The sequence below is a fragment of the Myotis yumanensis genome, unplaced genomic scaffold (genome assembly GCF_028538775.1).
Source record: "Myotis yumanensis isolate MYYU_CA2020_CCGP unplaced genomic scaffold, mMyoYum1.0.hap1 SCAF_1, whole genome shotgun sequence".
Classification (NCBI taxonomy): domain Eukaryota; kingdom Metazoa; phylum Chordata; class Mammalia; order Chiroptera; family Vespertilionidae; genus Myotis; species Myotis yumanensis.
In genome coordinates, this window is record NW_027223752.1 from 216,360,322 (window position 1) to 216,382,647 (window position 22,326).

The following is a 22,326-nucleotide window of genomic DNA, read 5'->3' on the forward strand; positions in this document are numbered from 1 at the left end:
TCAGTACTCATCCTATACAATAAAAGCCTAATATGCTAAGTCTCTGACAGTTCGCTATGAGGCACACTGACCACCAGGGGGCAGATGCTCTGACCAGTCCGGCCAATTGGGACTGGGCGAGATGGGCTGGACATGCCCTCCCGTGTTCCCTCCCCAGCCCTGATTGTGCACTGGTGGGGTCCCTTGGCCTGGCCTACGTCCTCTTGCAACCTGGGACCCCTCAGGGTATGTTGGAGAGCCAGTTTCGACCCGATCCCTGCAGGCCAGGCCAAGGGGCCCCACCAGTGCACAAAGCTGTGAACTGGGCCCTCTAGTTGTATAATAAAATATTTATAGTGACTTTTGCAAAAGGTCATGCATAATCATGCACTGAGCATATCTGTGAGTAGCAGTGATACCACAGTCTAAGACTCTACAGAGGATTATTAAAAACACAGTGTTCTACTTTGGAAAGTGGCAGAGTTGCAAATGAATCCTTCCACAGGTAACGCTATATTTTATCTTCAGTTTATAACTAACTAGAGCAACCACTGTTTGATTCCTGATCAGGGCACATGCCCCGACTTGATTCTCGGTGGGGGGCTTGCAGAAGGCAGCCGATCAATAATTCTATCTCATCATTGATGTTTCTATCTCCCTCTCCCTCTTTGAAATAAATTTGGAAAAAAAAAAAAATGAATTCTGCCAACAAACAGGTTGGATGAAGACTGAACCTCAGGTGAGATTACAGCTCTAACCAACAGTAGCCTTGTGAGGCCTTGAACAGAAGACCAGCTAAACTAGGGGTCCTCAAACTTTTTAAACAGGGGGCCAGTTCACTGTCCCTCAGACCGTTAGAGGGCCGGATTATAGTTTAAAAAAAAACTATGAACAAATTCCTATGCACACTGCACATACCTTATTTTGAAGTAAAAAAAACGGGAACAAATACAATATTTGTATTTGCATGTGGCCCGCGGGCCGTAGTTTGAGGACCCCTGAGCTAAACCATGCTTCCATCCTGACCCACAGATGGCAACACAGGAGGCTTCTGAACTACTTTCTCCTACAGGCACAGCAAATCTACAGTGACATACTGAATAGTTCCCTCTGAGTGAAATCCAGGATCTAGCCAAGTGACACTTACACAGCAAGTGAATGAGAAAACCCACATTGAAATGAGAGACAGAATCTTGCTATAAACCCCACAACTTACAGCTTCTTCCTGAGGAATGAACGGTTTGGACTCCACAGCTGGCACCCTGCATTTTAAGACTCCCACCTAAGAGACCCCCAAAACATCTAGCTTTGAAAGCCAATGGGCCCTGAATCCACAAGACCTACAACTAAGGAATAGTTCCAAATGGGATTGCATGAACCCATATGGTCAGCACAGGCAGCAGACTGAAATGCACCCAGTCTTTCTGTGAAAGAGGTCTATTTGCTTATCTTGAGAGCTACAGCCCAAGAGCAGGCTTGGAGTGTAACGTATCTGGGGCAAGTACAGTACTCCCCAGAGACTTGCAGGCGTCATCTTCGTACTCTCCCTCTGCTCTGACTACGGTCTCTGGTGTCTCCCAGAAAGGACCTTGGGTACAAATTTAGTGCTCTGGTGTTCACTGCTGCTTTCCAAGGGACACCCTTTAATTGTAGAGCTTACTTTCATGGGTCCCCAGGACTCCCAGGGAGTGTTCTTAACCTGCCACCGAGGCTCAACAGAGGCAGCTGATAGAAATGCTTAACCTTTCCAGAAGGAGGCCCATTTGCTTATCTTAATAGCTGTGGGCTTTCACTCAGCCTGAATCGAGGTGCTGACTGAGATACTCCCATTTGGAACACAGATCTTGGCATTCCCTCAACCACTGGGGCCACAAGAACTAAGAAGGCTACTTGGACAATCACAAAGGTTTGAGAGATAACCAAGAGCTAAGGGCAGGTTGAATAAGGGTCATTCCCCACACAAAAGCACTCCATGACTGGGAGAGGTGGCTTTTTTATCTAATGCATAGACACCAACAGGAATATGTTAAATGAAAGAACAAGATAAAACCTCAGAAAAGTAGCTTAACAAAATGGAGGTAAGTGATTTACCTGGTAAAACCCCAAATTAATGGCCATAAAGATGCTCATCAAAGTCAGGAGAACAATGCATGAACCAAGAGAATTTCAACAAGGAGACAGAAAATATAAGAAAGTACCACACAAATCAGAGCTAGAGATATAATAACTGACCTGAAAAATACAATAGACAGGCTCCGTAGCAGACTAGATGCAGAAGAAAGGACCAGCAAACTAAGACGGCAGCAGAACGCATCCAATCAAAGCAACAAAAGAATAAAAGGTAACACTAAGCAGACCAATATGTGCATTACAGGAGGACCCAAAGGAGATGAAAGAGAGAAAGGGGCATAGAACTTCTTTGAAGAAATAATGGCTAAAAGCTTCCCTAACCTGGAGAAGGGAACAGAGACATCCAGATCCGGGAAGAGTTCCAATAAGAGGAACTGAAAGAGGCCCACACCAAGACATGTTACAATTAAACTGCCAAAAGTTAAAGAAAAGGAGAGATTTTAAAAGCCTTTGAAAGCAACTTGTTAAATAAAAGGAATTCCACATAAGACTTTACAGATATTTCAGCAGAAACTTTGCAGGCTGGAAAGTGACATGATATATTTAAAGTGCTGAAAGGGAAAAAAAAACTGCCAACAAAGAATTCTCTACCTGGAAATGCTGTCCTTCAGAATCGAAGGGGAAAAGAGTTTTCCAGACAAGGAAAAGCTAAAGGAGTTCACCACCATTAGACCAACCTTACAAGAAATGCTAGGACTTCTTTAAGTAGAAACGTCAGGGAGCTAATTAATAAAGGAAACCATGAGAGTGAATTTCATTGGTAAAGGTAAATACATAAATTCAGAATAACCTAATGTAATGTTGGTGGGTTAATCACATAAATCTATGAAGGTTAAAAGACAAAAGTAGTAAAAATACTTAACTACAATGATGCATTAAAAGATACACCACAAGATGAAAAGATGCAAATTATAAAAGAGAAAGAACTCATGGACAACAGTGTGAGGATTGCAGGGTTGGGGGTGGGGGGAATAGGTAGAGGTGGAAGAGGGTATAGGAGGGATAAATGGTGATGGGAAATACAGTAAACCGATGACTTAACGGACAAAATTTCTGGTCTGTATGTCATATGTGAAAATTAACACCCTGTTAATTTTGAAATGCTTTTAACTAAGAGTTGCTTATAATTAAATTAACAGGTTATTTTTTTTTGTTATTCGCTGTTATTTTTAACAAATTTTAGTGACTAGGCCATATGTTGGAAAAAACACTAGTAATTTTGCCTACATAAATAAATATTACATATCTGCTACTACAGTCTACATTTAAATCCAAGAGTCACTGCTCTGAAATAATGTTCAGCGAATGATTAGCGCATGATCACACCGCATTGTGCGCAGTAATTGGTTCTGTTGTCTCATGGTGACTTTCTGCAGCACTTTTAATGTGAGCCAGCTGACGTTCAACATGCGCTATTGCGTTCACATTGAGGAAAAAACCGTGTGCATTTATTTATGCACAGTGACTGGTGTAGGCACACATTTACTAGACCTATTTAGTATAAGTTTAAAGTTATAGTAATACATGTAGGAAACTTTTTTGTGAAATTAAACTTTTCATACATTCTTAATTTTTATTACACAAATGTGTCCACACAAGTGAAAACAGGGGAAGTAACTAATTTGCCAATTTTTAACACATTCGGAAAACTTTATTATACAACAGACTTTCGGCTCTATTGGACACCCCCTTGCCCAAATTAGTCCATTATATCGAGGTTTTACTGTAAAGAAAAAAAAAATAGAATGTGTGTGGGTGGATGGAGAGAGTGAAAATGTAGAGCTTTAGAATGCATTTGAACTTAAGTTCTCATTAACTTTAAATAGACTTATATGATGTTTCATGTAAGCCTCATGGTATCCACAAAGCAAAATCCTATAGTAGAAAACACAAAAGATAAAGAATTCTAAGGCTGCCACTACAAAAAATCAGATTACAGAGGGAGAGTGCAAGAGAAGAAAGGTGCAAAGCATTGACAAAACAGCCAGAAAACAATTAGGAAAATAGCTGTAAGTCCATACCTAATGATAATTACTTTAAATGGACTAAATTCTCTGATCAAAAGACAGAGTGGTTGGCTGTACAATTGGAAAATTCACAAATATGACTCAACAGCATGCCCCTGAACAAACCAATGGGTCAAAAGAAGAAAAAAAGCCAAACGATAAGAATATACCTTGAGATAAATAAAAAAGGAACTACAACATATCAGAACTTATGATACATAGAAAAAGCAGTTCTGAAGGGAAGATCTGTGCTGAATGCTTACAGTTAGAAACAAAATCTCAAACGACCCAACTTCACAGCTCCAGGAACTAGAGAAAGAAGAAAAAGCTATGCTGAGAGGTAGTGGAAGGAAATAAATGGTCAGAGCAGAAATAATGAGACTAAAAAAGATCAATGAAATCAAGAGCTGCTTTTTTCAAGACAAAATACCTTTAGCCAGACTCACCAAGAAAAAGATCACTCAATCAGAAGTGAAAGAGAGACTACAACCGATACCACAGAAATGCAAAAAAGATCGTAAGAGACTATGAACAATTATATACCAACAAATTAGAATTAGAAGAAATTAATTCTAGAAACAACCTACTGAGACCGAAGCATGAAAAAGTAGAAAATCTGACTAGACCAATTACTACTAAAGAGAGTGAATCGGTAATTGAAAACCTCTGACAAACACTGAGTGATACCTTACGGCCCAGTTGGAATCCATGAGGCGGCTTGCCCCAGCAATCTTTGTTACTGTGGAGACTACAGCCTGCATGTTAGCATTAAGAAAACGAATCAGAGGTTTTGTTGTTGTGCTCAAATCTGACAAACAACTTGAGTCACAACAAGGAGCCAATGGGAATACAAACTACAGCTGTGGACTCTGCCCGGGAAGGGGCGGTGCCTGGCACTGACCTGCACATGCCACTCACGGCTCCACCTCTGTTTGCAGGTACTGGGTGCAGTCCGAGATCTTCTCCAGTTGAGCAAAGTTCAATCTTTCTGAACACATGGGACATGTGCTTTCAGTGTTCAGTATGCTGTGTGAAGATGAAAAGGCAGAACAGATTAAATATATTTCTTTTCCTTTGGGTTATTCTGTGAAAAAACGACTATTCCTGTACACATCTCTTAGTATATGTTCTTTATGCAATTTAAGAATTAGAGAAATTAAATATTTACGAGAGGCCCGGTGCATGAATTCTTGCATGGGTGAGGTCTGGCCAGCTCACCCGGATTGGGGCCGATTGGGCCAGGCTGGCTGGGGGAGGGGCTGTGGGCAGTTGGCCAGCCAGCCCTGCCCCCTGGTCAAACTCCTGGCCGAACTCCCGGTCAAGGGGACAATTTGCATATTAGGCTTTTATTATAAAGGATATGCATAGCCCATAGACACAAGCAACAGGGTAGTGAAGACCTGGGGGGTGGATAGGGGCTGGGAGGAAGGGGAAAGGGGGAGGGAATGAGAGATATCTGTAATACTATCAACAATAAAAATATATTTTTAAAAAAAGAATATTCAGTGTCATGCAAGATCCCCTTTAAGGATAATGTTTTTAAAGGTCAGAGTAGTTCTTCTAAGAAGACAATTTGAATCTTTAGAGATCTTTAGGAACATGAACAAATAAGGAGGTTTCAGATCAAGAGTGGCCAAATGACAGGCCTATTTCTGGATAAACCCGAGAGCTAGTGAAACAATGCACACTTACATCTTAAATTCTGAGTACAGAGCAGGGAAGTCGCAATGTGGACACACTGTCCAATCATCCCTCAGCATATGTCGACCCTAAAACAGTGCATTTAAGAGTAAAATTCATCTTTAGTTTTAAAGCTCCACCATTATTCAATTATAATAATTGGATTGCAGCTAAAAGCTAGCACTCTAAATTAGGAAATCATTGATAGTTCACACAGGTGGAAATTGACTAGAAAGAGATGGCATCAAAAGGACTAAAGCCAGGTTTTATGTGTCAGACTTGTGTGTAGAAGAAGTCTTCAGTTTTGAGAAACATTATCTAAGTTGCAAGGTAAACCAAATTGCAGCAGGTTACAGAGCCGAGAAGTGGCGGAAAAAGGATGTAAGCGCAGGCCCATCTGATCCCTCGTGTGTGCTGCACTGCCCCCCAGTGCCTTCTAGATATTCACTTAAATAATTATATGCTTTGTGGTTGTTTTTAAAAATTACTATATCCTTTGAATATAACTTCCAGCTTTGTTGACCATAAAATTATATGCTAAAAATTGCAGGAAATTTGAGGGATTGCAATTTCAGAAGTGAAAAATCTGTTGATACATCACATATTCAAATGGGTTATAAATAGATATGCAAAGAAAGGGAAATTATTATAAAGAAGCTTACTGTTGCAATGCAATATGGGATGTTGTTTTTACAACCAGGACAGAGGAGTTCACATTCTGGGAGAAGAAATTTACAAAATGGACATGGGGTAGTGACCTCTTCTGTCTCGGAGGTATCTGGTCTCCTGTGAGGAAGAATCACATGTCATTTAAAAACACTTCATTTTCCATGTGAATGGATAGCAGAGAAAAGGCCTATTTGGAAAACTAGGAACGTGACACAGACTCTGAGGCCCACACTGTAGCGCAGGGAGGAGGGAGGGCTTGGGAGTGGTCAGGTTGTAGCGTTACGGGGGCCGTTCTGGGGAGTGGAGCTGAGGGCACATTAAGTGGCAGGGAACCGGGGTGGGTTTGCTGTCCTCTTCCTTTGTCACTGGCGTGGTGAGCTTGCTACCCCTTCTGTCCATCAAAACTGGCAGTGGCAATGTCTCCTGTGCTGTCCCACACGGCAGCCTAGCCATGAGCCACATGAGCGCTGAGCTCTTGAAATGTGGGTAGTGTGGCGAACTAAGTTCTAAGTTTAGTTTAAATTTAGTGACCTGTGGCTGCCAGGAACCGCACTGGACCGCACAGCTACAGAGCACCCTTGCACGGGGGAAGAATAGCCTCTGTTCGAAGCTAGCGCCTAGGACAGCAGGGTGCTGGGCTGCGGGGATAAGTGTGCTCGAGCATGGCCCCCCACCTCGCTCGTGCTGGCAGGCAGGCTGGGGCGGTCTGATTTGGTGTGAAGCTGCTGAGGGCTTATCACCTTTTTAAAGGGGGAGTGCTCATGTGGCCCTAAGCTTAGAGTTCGCTCCCAGCTAACAAAGTGGAACTGCTTCCAGCTGCCATTCGTTGCAGTGCAGCTGCGGTGGCCAACATTCAGGTACACTGGGTGCTGGTCACAATGGACCTAACAGATACCCCAAATGTCATCTCTACTTTGAACAAGTGTAGTGTGGAATCGCTATGTGGTTGGAACGAATCTTTCCTTCTGTAAACACTAGTGCTTTTTCCTTTGGGGAACCAGGCCGCTACATCTTTGTGAAGATAGGCTTAGGTGCCTGGGGGCCTCCACAGGGTGTGGAGATGCACTCTTCTGGCAATAGGGTGTGTAATTACCAAGTTTCTTACACTGAGAAGTGTTTACTATTTGCCCCTCTGGGCAGACGCAGGCCTCCAGAACAGCCCTTCCTCCTCGCCAGCCCATGTTGCTTTTCCTCAGCAGGATGCTTTGCAGGGAGAGGTAGGGTACTGGCCAGTGAGATGTGAATGGATTCCTGGGGGTGGGTCCTTTCTAAAAGGCAAAGACCTCTCCACCTTTTAATTTTCCTCTGCTTCCTGCCTTGAATGGGGCTGTGATGTTGAGTGGTGGCAGACAGCCACGTGGAGGGAACCTCTACGCTCCTGACAGCAGAGCTGGACGACAGAGGGACCGGAACCCAGCGGCACCAGCCCTGGGCTCCAACGCCTTGTATGTGAGTCACATCCTGACTTGTTCAGCCACGTGGGGTTTCTGCTGCTGGTGGCTGAGTGTGGGCCTAACTGCCCCCCGCCCCCCCCCCCCCCCCCCCATGCAGTTCCTGCTGCCACCAGCAGCTGCATCCTGGAAGAGGCGCCTGTGAAGCATGACAGACAGTGGGCATCGCTGCCGCCGCCGTGTACCTGACCATGGCCTCAATCTTCTTCTTGTATTTGGCATCGATTTTGTTGCGGTGCTCGGGTCTCATCAGCATGGCAGCGAATCGGAACGCCGAGTGCTTCAGGCCTGCTCGGTGACACTCGATGACCGTGGACGTCAGGATCGGCACCACGTCTGCAATACGGGGAGAAAGCACAGTGTCCCTGCGGCGGGAGGAAGGCGGGGCCACACCTCTCTGAATCTGCCTTTCCTGGCAGAGAACCGAGATGTGTTTAACGAGGGGCAGTCAGGCTAACAGCTCATCGACTGTCTTCCCCGGATGGTGCCGCTTTGCCTTGTAACCCGGGGCCTGCACTCCCTGGCGGTCACGTGTATCCCTACACACCTCGGACACACTTTCACATTTGACAGGACTGCTGATGAACCTAAGAGAGATTAGTCCTTTTATGTACTAACCTCTGCATGTACCTATTTCTTCAGGACAGATACCCGGACGTTGAATTACTGGCTCAAAGAACATGACCTTTTAAAAAATGCTGTTGGCACAAACTGCTTTTCAGAAAGGCCATGCCAGTATTCACCCAGCAGCAGTTACAAGTGCCTGAACTACTGCGGCCTTTGCCAACTTGGTATATAATTTTTCATGTAACAAAAAAGAACACATTTAGAGAACAGGTGTTGGTGAATTATGGCCTGTGAGCTAAGAATGGCTTTTACATTTTTAAGTGGTTGGAAAAAAATCAAAAGAATATTTTGTGAAATTTAAAATATTTTGTGAAAAATATGAGGTTCAAATTTCAGTGTCCAAATAAAAATAAAGCTCTGTTGGAACACAGCCATGCTCATTTGTTATGTATATTTCAAGCCGAATAGCAGCTGGGTATTGTGACACACCATGTGGCCCCAAGGCCCCAAACACCTGACATCTGATCCTGTACAGAAAAAGCTTGTTGACCCCATCACAAAAGGTAACAGAATCCTTCGCTGAAGAACGTACCGACATGTCTTTTGGAAAGGGGCCTTTCTCAGAGGTAAGGGCCAACACACTTAGTTGACTGACAGTGACCTTGGGCAAGTGTTAGTTCACTTCTTTTGCTCCGTTTGCTTATCTATAAAATAGGGATAATTGTACCCATGTGTGCAGTCTTGAGACTGTTGTCAGTTGAAAGACCTGTATGAAAGGCTGGCCCTGGCTGGCATCTGGGAACTTCGGTTTTGGAGGAGTTCCCGCTGTTTTCAGAACTGATCGGGTGGCTCACTGTGCCTGAACTCTTCATACAAACAGTGGTTTATGCTGAACACCCGTGTCTGGGAGTCTGGAAATTTGGTACGTGCTAAGCAGGGGGCACCTGGGCATCACGTGTCACACAGCTCACTCCAGGAGGAGCTAAGCGTGGCCCACCTGGAGGGGCTCCTGGAAGCTTGCCCCTGTTCCCCAGACGCAGCCAAGCGCCTTTTCCCTTTGCATCTTCTTGCTGTGATAAACCCTAGGCTGTAGCACCCCTCTATGTTGAATTACCAACTTGTCATATGGCCTTATGGGGTTGTGACCACTAGTGGGTTAACACATGCAGAGAACAGTGGCTGGCAGAGTCAGTGGAGGTCTTACAGTGCCACAGAAATGCAGACATGTGGCTCACAGGCTCTTCTCAGTACTTACGTGATGGAAATTTGCTAATGTTCTTGGCCACTCGAATAAGCAAACGTGCCCCTTTCATATGATCTCCTTTTTTAACATGAATCTGAAATAAATGACATATTGTACTCCTTTTAGAGACTTTGATTAGCCCTAATTCATGCTGTTCTTCCAAATACACAATCCTTGATCGTGACCCCGAACAGAGCCGGGAGATCCTTTGCAGACGTACTTGGCGAATGCCACTGGGACTCCTGCTCCTCTCCAGCTCACCCCTCCTCTACACTGTGTTCTCTAGACCACCTGACGTGAGTTCGAAGCCCTGATCCAGCTCGTACTGGCCAGTATTTAGGGACTAATAATACCAACTTTACCAGGTGGTTGTGAGACCTGGAGGCTGTGTTAGTGATGCAGGAAGAGAGGCTGAGTTGTTAAAGGAGGGCCCCGGCTGTCATAAGGCAACGATGGCCGGAGGGGCCGAGATCAGGTGAGTACCCATGGGGTCTGTGATGCCAGGCGGGTGCACTGAGGACGATGAGCTGGAGAACTGACAGGCCCCCTGATGTCACTGCTGTCGTTGGGAGAGAGGTTACCCACAAAGGTGGGCAGTGGGGGTTGGGGCAGTGGACAGATGGAGTCAGAACTGATGAGGTCTGGTCAGAATGTGAAGGGTGACATAGTGCGCCTCAGGCACCGGGTCTGAGCAAACGGTGTATAATTCACTGAGCGCTGCAATGTCATAATACGTACGCACTGCCCTGCAGCAGGGATGGGGAGCCCTGGACGCTGGTCCTCCCTGACCCCTGCTGACTCTGTGGGCCTCACTGCCCAGCTCAGCCGCCTACACCCAGAGGTCCAGGCTGTCCTTCAGCCAAACCCCCGTCCCAGCTCTGGGAGGAAGCGTCTGCCAGAGCTGAGGCCCCATTTCCCCTGAAATGTGGACGACTCCTCAGTCCTTTGAGTCAAAGATGCCTGTGACATTTTCACATCAACTTGTTCTTTCTTAATAGGTCTGTTAGTTTCCTTTTTAATATCACAAGCAGTTAAAAATCCTAGCGAACCGCGAAAGTGTTCGGTGCTTGCATAAGCGACCAGAGCAGAGAGTGCTCTTCAGTGGGAGGGCAGGAGGGGACAGGCCAGCTCTTGGGGCCAGAGGGAAAGTAAAAGGTTTGAGCACCATCTCGATGGCTGTGATGGTGAAGCGCTGGTCCTACAGGGTTTCTTACAGGAATCCCTTTTTTTTTTCTTTTTGTGGTGGTGGTGGTGGTGGGTGGTGGTTGGTGGTGGTGTGGTGTGGTGGTGGTGGGTGGTTGTTGGTAGTTGTTGGTGGGTGGTGGTGGTTGTTGGTTGGTGGTTGTGGTTGTTGTTGGTTGTTGGTGTGGTGGTGCTAGTGGGTGGTTGGTGGTGGTGCTGGTGGGTGGTTGGTGGTGGTTGTTGTTGGTTGTTGGTGGGTGGTTGTTGTTGGTGGTTGTTGTTGTTGGTGGTGGTTGTTGGTGGTGGGTGGTGGTGGTGGTGGTGGGTGGTTGGTGGTTGTTGTTGTTGTTGGTGGTGGGTGGTTGTTGTTGGTGGTTGTTGTTGTTGGTGGTGGTTGTTGGTGGTGGGTGGTGGTGGTGGTGGTGGGTGGTTGGTGGTGGTTGGTGGTGGTGGGTGGTGGGTGGTGGTGGTGGTGGGTGGTGGTGGTGGTGGTGGTTGGTGGTGGTGGGTGGTTGTTGTTGGTGGTGGTTGTTGGTGGTGGGTGGTTGGTGGTGGTTGGTGGTGGTGGGTGGTGGGTGGTGGTGGTGGTGGTGGGTGGTGGTGGTGGTGGTGGTTGTTGTTGGTGGTGGTGGTTGGTGGTGGTGGGTGGTTGTTGTTGTTGGTGGTGGTGGTTGGTGGTGGGTGGTGGTGGTGGTGGTGGGTGGTGGGTGGTTGGTGGTGGTTGGTGGTGGTGGGTGGTGGTGGTGGTGGTGGGTGGTGGGTGGTTGGTGGTGGGTGGTGGTGGTGGGTGGTTGTTGGTGGTGGTGGGTGGTGGTGGTGGTGGGTGGTGGTGGTGGGTGGTTGTTGTTGTTGGTGGTGGTGGTGGTGGTGGTGGTGGGTGGTGGGTGGTTGGTGGTGGTGGGTGGTGGGTGGTGGTGGTGGTGGTGGGTGGTGGTTGTTGTTGTTGTTGGTGGTGGTGGGTGGTTGGTGGTGGTGGTGGTGGGTGGTTGTTGTTGTTGTTGTTGGTGGTGGTGGTGGTAGGTGTGGTGGTGGTGGTGGGATGGGGGGTGGTGGTAGGAATCCCTATTTTTGCTTCTATCTTCCACCAACTTGTTTCTATCCTCCCCCCTCGACCTCTAAAGTCTCCCATTTTGCTGGGCTGTGTGCTCCTAGGACCCTGGCAGCACCACTCCTGTCTGAAGCTGAGAACGATCTCCCTCCCCTTTCTGCTCCTTTCTGTGTGAGAGACGGGTCTTCCTGTTGCTCTGAAGGGAAATGCACTCCTGGGGTGGCCAGTGGGAATTCAGAATGTTCCCTTAAAATTGGTGGTATGGATCTGTGAGGTCTGATATGGAAGCCACTCGCCACATGTGGCTATTTAAGATTAAAAATTAAAATTACATAAAATTAAAAAATGGTGTTTATCAGGTGCACCTGCTGTAGCCTGTGCTCTGCAGCCAGGCCAGGGGCCACCACGCAGGCATATGGAGCATCGCCCCCCAGCACAGCGGGACGTCCCGCTGGACAGGGCCCCGGAGAGGACACCTACAGCCCAAGTCACTCGTTAAATGGCTGCTCCATGCTGGGTGCCTCCACGTCAAACAAACGTCAAACAAGCTCTTGTGCCCTGGCCTGACAGCCACGTTAGCATTAGTGGGGGAAGGTGTACTTTGACGTAAGTGAAAATTTGGAAAAGTCGGTAAGTTGGAGCCTGTATAGTATGGTGACTAAATGATACTGTGAGCATACTTGAAAGCTGCCAAGAAAGTAAGTCCTAAAAGTTAACTTTGTCTGGTGACCGATGGTAACTAGACTTCAGGTGGTGATCATCTCACAATGTGTACAAATATTGAGTCATTACAGCATATACCTAAAATCAATACAATGCTATATGTCAATTATACCTCAATAAATTTTTATTTTTTTATTTTTTTTACAAATAAACTAGTGGAATTGTAGAAAACCCACTATCTTATAATAAACTAGCAAGCTCTGAAAACTAACAACCATTTTTTAAACAAATCTTTTTGGTCCAGGTAACACATTTATATGCTTCAAAGTCAAAACAATATAAAAAGACACAGAAACCTGCTGTCCCTCCTACCCCTCCACCTGGTGGCTTTGGTGCCCCACCTCCTCTGCACCTCGCCTGGTTTCCTTTAGGAAACTACTTCTGCTAGTTTTAAAAAATATATATATATTTCTAATTTTATTTGAAATATCTATTCATTCTTACTTTTTGCATTTTTGTACACAAAAGGCGGATCTTGTATAATTATGCTGCATCTTGCTTTTTTCACTTAACAATATGGAGAATGAGGAGGTCCTGAAATCCAGTGGAGAGGCGCCCAGAGCAAACCCCTACAGGTGCTAAGCACCCCTGGCAGGTTATGCCCCACGGCGCTCGAAGGCCTCACCTTGACTAGAATGTAGCTGTGCAGGATCATGAGGTTGGTGGCCATCTCCGAGGGAATCTTGATCTTCTGGGATTTAAGTTCTGCGTACATACTGAAGAGCAGGTCATGTGCATTCCGATAGTTTCCTGGGAAACAAGGTGGTGAAATGACATTACTGCAAAGGATGAATTCTGAGGACTTTCTGTGGGCCCTCATTTTACAAATGACTTAATCATGTTATTAGTAATACCCTAATAATTTCTTACATCGAGTAACTCAGTAGTTTTTCCCACTGGAATTATGGTCCTAACATCCAGCCAGCCCCTCAGGGAGAAAACGGGGGCGACATCCTAGACGCCTCTCTTCCTCCGGGCTCCCACCTGGCCCTGGAGTTCAATGGGTCATCAAGTTCTGAGTCTCCCTAATTCAGCCTCTCTTCCTGGGCCTCTGCCAGTGCTTCTTGTCACCTCTCTCAGCATCATCTGCCTCCATTCTGATGTCAGTGTTCTTGTAAAAGCCTCAAGTCTCACTCCACACCCCAAAACCTCAGGTCACACCCCTACAAAAACCCTCCCCCAGGCCTCTGGGACCAGGTGCAATTCCTCAGCGGAGACTTCAGCCCTCCAGGATCTGCCTCCGCCAACCTTCCCTGCCTCCTCTTTGCCCGCCCCGCCCGCTCAGTCATGGCCAGGGCCGCGGTGTCCCTCACTCCTTCGAGCACGTGTGTTCTCACGTGCTCAGGCCCCCAAGGAGTAGAGGAAACAGCATGTGAGCGGGGCAGGCTTTAGTGGAGATATCCAATAGCCCCCTGTGATGATGAGTTCTGTCACTTCTCTGGAAACTTAAAAATGATGTTTCCCCCAGTCGTCTTGGTTCAAAGCCATCCTCGATTAGAATCGGGCTCCTCTTCCCTGGGGAGGAGGGTTTGGGGAGCTTGATTCCACTACTTGTGTGGGGAGAGGGACCTACCGGCAGACTGCTCTTCCCTGGCGATGATAATGGCAGTCCGGGCGGCTTCCCGGTATTGCTTCAGGGCCATGTACAAGCGGAACAGGTACTTGGCATCCTGACATAGAAACCATGAGAGAAACGTCACTTTCTTCAGTAGCTAAGGGGGGAAACACCTAAAATTTCGCATTTCAGTTTGAATCACATTCGCTTTCCAGTAACTGAGGGTTGATACTGTTTTTAAAAAACCGAATAAATAATTAGTTTATCAAATATTTATCTAGAGTTTAATATGTGCCAGGTAATATTCTAAGTACTTGAGAAATACTAGCTCGTTTAAATCTTCATGCCCTCCCTGAGGAAGGCACAGTTACAGAATTCACTGATGGAGCATGAAGCAGCAGGGCCTTGCCCAGCCAGGACCCTCCACGGGGACCTGGCTTCACTCTGTTCCTCACCCCGCTCCATGGAGTTCCCTCTCACACGCTGAAAACGAAGTGTGTTCTTATACAATGTACCAACTTAGCAAACTTGCAAAGAATTTACACCTGTGTAAGTTTCTCAGGCCGATACACTTTTCTTTGGCCTCTGAGTGAGCAGTTTCCATTCCTGGTCCCCTTAACCTTGGACAATTTCACGTACTTGGTGCTGGCTGCCAATGGCTATGATAAGTGGGTGGAAGGAGAGGTGGTTTACAACAGTTTAAGGGCCTATGTGTGCCCTTTTGGCAGGTTAACTTGGCCTCCCTGAACCTCAAGGATTTTATCTGTAAGGAACAGATTGGGGGTCAGGACTGTTAACAATCCTCTCCAGGGGCGACATTCTAGTGCCTTCTCTCCAAACCCGTGACCCGAGTTCCTTCACAAGCAGATCCCCTTGGGCCCCAAAGCAAAAGAGAAGGGAGGAACGGGGGCATCTCTCAGGATGAGTCTGTCCTCACTGGGACTGAGAGAAGACCAGTTTCTGTGCAAACTCCAAGAGAGTCACACACTTTAAAAACAGCTTCTTAACGATTTATTTCTACTTCATATTTCTAGTGAGTTACTTTTATGCTAAATGTGATTTTTATTAATTCCTAATATTTTTGAAATACAAATAAAGTACACTAATTTTCAGGAGTGAGTGCTAACTCATAGTTCTAATAATCATTTTTCGTAGTTCTAGAATAACTAAAGCTCTATAACATTTGAGGAAAATTGTGGGAGGTGAGGATTGCTATCAGAGCGCTGTGGCCGTTTCATAGGTGGCGATGCTTATTTCAGAGAGAGAATGGACAGTGTCCTCCAAGGAGCAGGGTCTGTCGAGATGACCCGAGGCTACATGCAGAGAGAGAATTTTACGTCTGTGGTGCAGAAGCCACAATATGTAAAAACAAGACAGAGGGAGTAAAGTCTAACTGAGACACTTAGGAATCGCGTGAAGAAAGCATTCCAGGACCTTCGGCAGGCCGTCGCTCTCCCCCATCAGGTGGTCTATCAGCTGACTGGTCAGCAGTTCGTCTTTGGCCTGACCAACCTGTTTAGGAAGACAGAGAACCTGTAAATTCAAATCTTAAAACTAAAAAGAGGTGGGGAGGAAACAGATAATCTGCTAAGGAAATGGGATTTAAAAACATGTAAAAATTCCTATTGTCAAGTGCCTGAAACAGAAGCGCAGGTCTTTTCTTCTTTCATTCGTAGAGTTGCCATTAATAAAAACCGACCTTAGAAACTGTAGCTTTTTAAAGTGGCTATATCAAAATCTACTCTAAAAAAAATATACACAGAGAGGACATACTTCTTGGATGTTTCAATAAAAACTTTCTTAAGGGAAGTGATTGTTAGCATCTAGAGAATAACATCTGTGATTTTACTTTAAAATGATGTAGGGAAGGAGCGTGGGGTATGAACAAAGGAAGACCGGTTATGTGTTGATAGCTGTTGATGTTAGATAATGGGTTTATGAGAGTTTGTTAACGCTTGTATATATGTTTGGAAATGTCTTCAAAGGGCTTAAAAACATGAAAGTTTCATTATAGAGCTTACTTACAGTTTCAATTGCCATTTCGATTGCTGCATTATTTTCCGAGCTTGGACATTTTAGGAAGTGTTTAAGTGCCTGAAATGAGAATTGTATAACAATTAAAACTCTTTGGACTGCTTTCACATTGAGAAAAACAAAGCTTTGATGCACACAAAAGGGATTATAGTCTTAAAAGTGTCATCTTGCACAGAGTTGGATCTTAAAACATATACTTAACGGGCTGAGTTTAGTTTAAAAAAATGGAAGGATCCAGTGAACCCTCTGAAGAATATAGCTCATTTCTGATGAAATGGCAATAAAAAGTGTGCTCTCTTTCAGCAGGATTTATTTTCATTAATTTACTGATTCAACAAGTATTTATGGACAACCTGTTACTATGTATATGAGACTGCTAGATGCTACGGAGAAGACCAGGGGGGTATGCTATGGTACCTTTTTGTACTATGTACAATCTAATTGGGGTGATCTGTGTGATGTGCTGATAAGGAACCATTTGGGCCATAGCTGTCTAATTCCTGAACATCATACCACCACATCTATGAGGAAATGTAAGGTTATAACAGCTTAAAAGACTGGTAAGTGGGGAAGAGGGCAGAGAGGAACCTCACTGGAAAACAAGGATGGGGAAAGGCGGGTGGGAGTGCAGGATTCTTCAGTGGAAATAGCTGGGTGCCAGATTGGGAAGCTCAGGCTGGTTGGTCCAATTGGGGAAGGGTTTGGACTTAGTATCGAAGACGTAGAAATGGCAAATGGATGGCCTGAAGGCAGATTCACATACATAAATGTTTCTCTGACCAGCAAGGTAGTCTATGAATATCTGTGCCCGTATTTTAAAACTGGGAGACTGAGGCTTCCGGTTCTTATTAAAAATCATACGATCTGGCACGACGGGGCCCACACTCCTGGCTGGCAACCACCTTGTGGAGGGAGCAGCAGCTGTCCCCTCAGACGCCACCCAGCAGTCCCCGTCCTGCTGCACATGAGCCAGCTTTCCCCACAGCTTCCTGTATTTATGTCCCTCGCTTGCACACGGTAACCCTACGTTAGGGGCTTCTTAGCACTGAAAGTACCATTTGGGGAACAAAGGGAAGGATAAATGATAGGGAGAGAAACTAAAAACGGAAAATAGGAGGAAACTATAGCAATAACCTAAGGGGAAGCTATCTGGGTTTGGGTTAAATTGATGGTACTTAGAATGATAAGAAGATGCGAGATATTATGAAGGAAGAATGGGATTGGCTGTGGCAGAGAGAAGAATTTAGAGCTGAATTAAAAACATAGTATATTTTAAATTATCTCCTATAACCATTCCTGTAGAGTCCAATGTATGTTTCCTTGGCACATACTAACTCGTGAATATTGGCCACACAGCAAGAAGAATTTTCCAGCCTGAAAATGCCTTTTTTCTCCTTCAAAATATAAGGCAATGCTTTGATAGTCTTCATTAGTAGTGTTTTCAGAACCTACAATAGAAGTTCATTGAGAAAAATATTTGAGCAAAAATTTACTTTTATTGTTAACTAAAAATAAGATCTAAAAGCAGGTTGATTAAAAACGTCACAAGCAAATAATGTTATTATCAGTGTCTGCTTTCATCACAAAACACATTCATCATAATTACTCCACATATCAACTTTGTTCCATCTTTTCCCTCTACCCAGGAATCAGGAGAGGAAGTTGTGAGTCTCTGTGAGAATCCAGGCTATGGTTTGACATTACCCCTAGCAACTTTTACCATTCTTTAAGAGTCTCAATCTCATTTCCTAAAACAGGAATAACTATGGCTATAATCTCAACCATGACTTGCCTAGAGTTTCAGAACAATCAGAAGCCAAGTTAACTGTAATGCAAATGTAACCCATCTCCCTTTCTCAGCAATGCCTGGTCTAAACAATAGTCTGTATGCATTTGTCAGGTAAGTGAGGAAGATGACATTCAAGTGGCCAATAGATGCCATTTAAAGAAAATTACTGTTACTCTTTTGGTTTGAGGCTTAACTATATTAAGTACAGAGGAAGAAAGCTGGAGTTCTAATTCATTGTTTACATTTACTCATGGGAGTTGGAGACCCAGTAGGATACTTGTGCCTCCACCCCAAGGCAGATACGGAGTTTATAAGAGAAGGGGATAAAGAAAGGTGGAGAAAAGTGTTGGGTTGTGTTTTTTTTGGGGGGGGGGGGCGGGGGTGTGGGGGGATTGAAGGGAGTGTGTATGATCCTAAATAATAAAACCCTAATATGCAAATTGACCGGACGGTGAAATGACCAGTGGAACGACTGGTTGCTATGACATGCACTGACCACCAGGGGGTAGACGCTCAACGCAGGAGCATCTGCTTCCCCCCTGCCCCCCAAGAGGGAGGTGACTGGCTGGGGCGAAAGGGGGGCGTAAGGCCACCAGCCAAGGCAGGTGCCAGCAGGAGCCCCCCGATCGCCCCGCCCACCAGTCACTCCTCAGATGGCCCTGACCGCCGGCCAGGCCTAGGGACCCTACCCTATATATTGGGAACAGTCTCTTAGATTTAAAAATTAAAACCTGGCAAGGCTACTCTAACACTGAAAAAAAGAGGATGATGCAGCGATGACATGCATGGACTCTGGCTTGCACATTTTGTGGTCAGCCCTGATTCTGATACTTATAACTGTGTGACAAAGCCAACTACTTAACTTCTCTCTGCTTCAGTTTTTTTCCACCCATAATATGTGGGGAATGGTACTACTGCCTCAGAAGGATCACGTTACATACTACTTTTTATAATCAGGGCAAAAAAATGTAGCTGCCCATACACAGCAAGATGCCTTTCACCTGTATGAAAAGTATGGTCACTGGTGCATGCAGCGTCCCAGATTGCGAGAGGGATGTCTGACTGCCGATTTAGGCCTGACATCCCCCGAGGGGTCCCAGACTGCGAGAGGATGCAGGGCAGGCTGAGGGACCCCCTCACACCTGTGCACGAATTTCGTGCATTGGGCCTGTAGTATAGCATAAGCCACATCCTTATGAAATTAGAGAAATTTAAATAATTTAGTGCAATGATGATTTTAAAAAATTGATTTGAGAGAGGAAGAGAAATGGAGATAAAAACATCATTAGAGAATCATTGATTGACTGCCGTCTGCATGCCCTTTACTGGGGATCAAGCCTGCAACCCAGGCATGTGCCCTGACCTGGAATCGAATCACGATCTGGTTCATAGGTCGATGCTCAACCACTGAGCCACACTGGCTGGGCAATGGTGATTTTTAATGTTAGAACAGAAATATCATCTGTCAAGTTGGGCATTAACAATGCTAATGTTGCCTTTACGTATACATCCTTTCTTTCAATAACTATTTTTTCCAATTATCTGAATGACTTCCCAAGATATCAGAAGATGCAGTTAACTATTTCTTCCCTTGAAGACTTAGTCAAATTTAGAGACAGAAAGTCGAACAGTGGTTACCAGGGGCTGGAGGAAGGGAAGTGGGGAGAGTTACTGTTTAATGGACACAGAGTTTTAGTTTAGGATGATGAAAAGGTTGATGGATGGTGGCGATGGTTGCACAGCAGTGTGAATGCACTTAATGTCACACTTAAAAATGGTGAAAATGGTAAATTTACGTTACTTATATTTTACCACCCCCCAAAACAAACAAACAAACAAACAAACAAACAAACAAACAAACTCCAAAGCAAAACAACATGACAATGTTATGTATGGTCCATAAAATGAAAACCTGAAAGTTATTTCAGTAGTTTCTAAGAATAATCGCAAATGTGGGAAGGAAAACCTGCAAGCAGGTGTTCTCAGAATATAAAATTCTCTTTTGATCTTTCAAAATCTTTAAAAGCCACATCTTTTGTATATCATTCTTATTCAAAAGTAACCATATATTCTTTTTTTTTTTAGTAACCATATATTCTTAATTTATAACTCAATTTAAAATTTATAAAAACATTCACTTTTTCAAAACTCATTCTGCATTTATGGTTTATCACCTTCATTAGGGAGCCCTGCTTTTCCACTGGCTGATCCATAGCAGGATTTGGGAAATCTGGCTTCTCTGCTCTTGGAAGTTACCCCCAAATCTTTAAGTTTTGGAAATGGTCTTATAATTGCACATCACCGTTAAGGTGAGAGTAGGGATCCTGAAATCCAAGAAGTACCATAGATATTTGTGTGTTTCTATGTAAAAATGGTGGGTATGCCCGTGCTTGTGCTTATACCAACCTGATCATGAGATTGTGAGAATCAAAATGTTTATATGGTAAAAGTCCTTAAGAGAAATCAGGGGAAACAATGATATTTACCAATAATATCTGCATAGATTTCCATCTTGTTGTGTTGCTGAGCCAGTGTGAAAGCCTCATTGTTACATTTGGACATGACAAGAAACTGGATGGCAGATCCGTAGTCACCGAGTTGTAGGAAAAACCTAAAACAAAGGACTAAATGAGCTTGACTCGTTTCAAATAAGTTTGTCATTTACAAAATAAAATATTTCCCAACCATGAGAAGCCATTTAACAATAAAAATGTATGAGGTGAACTGCAGTTCTATAGTCTATGATGCCTATATTGGAAAAACACCCTCTCATACACTCATAGTGACCACAACAGTGGTTTTAAACACTTAGGCCTAAAAAAAAAACAAAACAAACAAACAAAAAAATCAAAGAAAGAAAGAAAATAATAAACATTCCACTTGAATTTGTTTGCTAAAGGGAAGCAGGGGCTTTCCTCAAGGCTAGTTTTTGGAAATCAAACTATCAATGCTTATGCTACCTGGCTACCATTTTGGCTCCATCCAGGGACTGGGTCTCTCTGACGATACTGACAGCCTTTTCCGGATTGTTGAGGTGATCCAGATAGATTCGGATGACACTGTTCCACTGCTTTGCGTTCTCATAAGCCGCCACAGCTTCTTTGTATCTGTAAGAAATTCTTAGTTCAGACAAACTTTCTTCCACTGTCACATTTGGGGGAAAATGTCAATAAATGGTTGGGGCATTTTTCTCTTTTATGGTGGTAACTGATTATTTTTCTGGAACTTCTTTTTCAGAAGGAATACCAAGAACCATCTCACTAAAATATGTTCTTTATAGGTTTAATAAACTAACAGTAAAATACCAATACTGAATTTTGTCTTCTCATCTGAATCATCTATATATATATAAAGCGGTAATTAGCAAATTAGCTGGGCATCACCACTGGCTCAGGAGGCGGCTGCATCACGACCGCTCAGGAGGAGCTGCGTGTGCAGATGGGCAGGAGGGGACTGCGTGCTGCCCCCAGCCCCAGCCGACACACACCAGGGGTGGGGGTGTGCTCCGAGTGGCTGTGGCGCACCCCCAGGGGGTGGCAGTTGCGGCTGGAGTGAAGCAGCCCGGGTCCTGGGTGCCGGCAGCCAGGGGAAGGAAGGCCTATTCTTGCACGAATCTTCGTGCAACAGGCCTCTAGTATCTCCATAATATTTTATATTTTACTATTTTTCAAAGTTGAAATATTACAATATTAATATAGGCTTACTTTAGAAAAAAAATATAGGTTTTTACAGTTATAAAGCTTAACAGTGATACAGAAAATCTTTGTGTTCACCTCTAGATGGCGCTCACCTTCTCCAGTACACTAGCTTTCCAGCTCATTTATTTAGTGTATCTCTATTTCCTAAGGTTACTTTTCTAAAAGCGGAGGGTATTAACCTTTAAAAATCTCTTAATACATATTGTTCAATAACTTTTTAAAGGCTTTAGAAATTCATACTACCATCAATAAGGTATAAAAAGTGCATTTGGACAGTATGGTCATTGATTTAATATAATCTCTCCCACTATGATACGTTAAAATGATACACTGTTGCTTTAATTTAGTTACTATTAGTAAAGTAGAGATTTTTCATATTTACATGAAATGCAATTTCATAATTGTATTTCCTTCTGAGGGTCTCCTTGTCTTTTTCCTCCTAGCATCTTTGAGTTTCCTATATGAAGTTGCAGGAGACCTTTGTGTATTCAGGATATTAACTATCAATTGCTATATTTTAATACTGTTTTGAAGCTTAAAAAGTGCAACCACAGCTGTGGAATTCATGTTTC

At 44.5% G+C, this 22,326-nt stretch overlaps 1 protein-coding gene across 3 annotated transcripts in view; it reads right to left on the bottom strand.

Moving 5' to 3' along the window:
- Positions 1-22,326, bottom strand: part of WDR19 (WD repeat domain 19) — a 73,885-nt gene that overhangs the window by 5,234 nt on the left and 46,325 nt on the right. For all 3 annotated transcript variants that reach the window (XM_070397834.1, XM_070397824.1, XM_070397843.1), the window contains exons 25-36: positions 21,017-21,163; positions 20,543-20,667; positions 17,603-17,715; positions 16,259-16,327; positions 15,668-15,745; positions 14,252-14,348; positions 13,304-13,428; positions 9,738-9,819; positions 8,101-8,251; positions 6,458-6,581; positions 5,808-5,884; positions 5,017-5,141 (exon numbers count right to left, since the gene is read on the bottom strand). In XM_070397834.1, coding sequence (XP_070253935.1) covers positions 5,030-5,141; positions 5,808-5,884; positions 6,458-6,581; positions 8,101-8,251; positions 9,738-9,819; positions 13,304-13,428; positions 14,252-14,348; positions 15,668-15,745; positions 16,259-16,327; positions 17,603-17,715; positions 20,543-20,667; positions 21,017-21,163 — 1,300 coding nt within the window. In that variant the 3' untranslated portion in view covers positions 5,017-5,029. The remainder of the gene's footprint in view (positions 1-5,016; positions 5,142-5,807; positions 5,885-6,457; positions 6,582-8,100; positions 8,252-9,737; positions 9,820-13,303; positions 13,429-14,251; positions 14,349-15,667; positions 15,746-16,258; positions 16,328-17,602; positions 17,716-20,542; positions 20,668-21,016; positions 21,164-22,326) is intronic.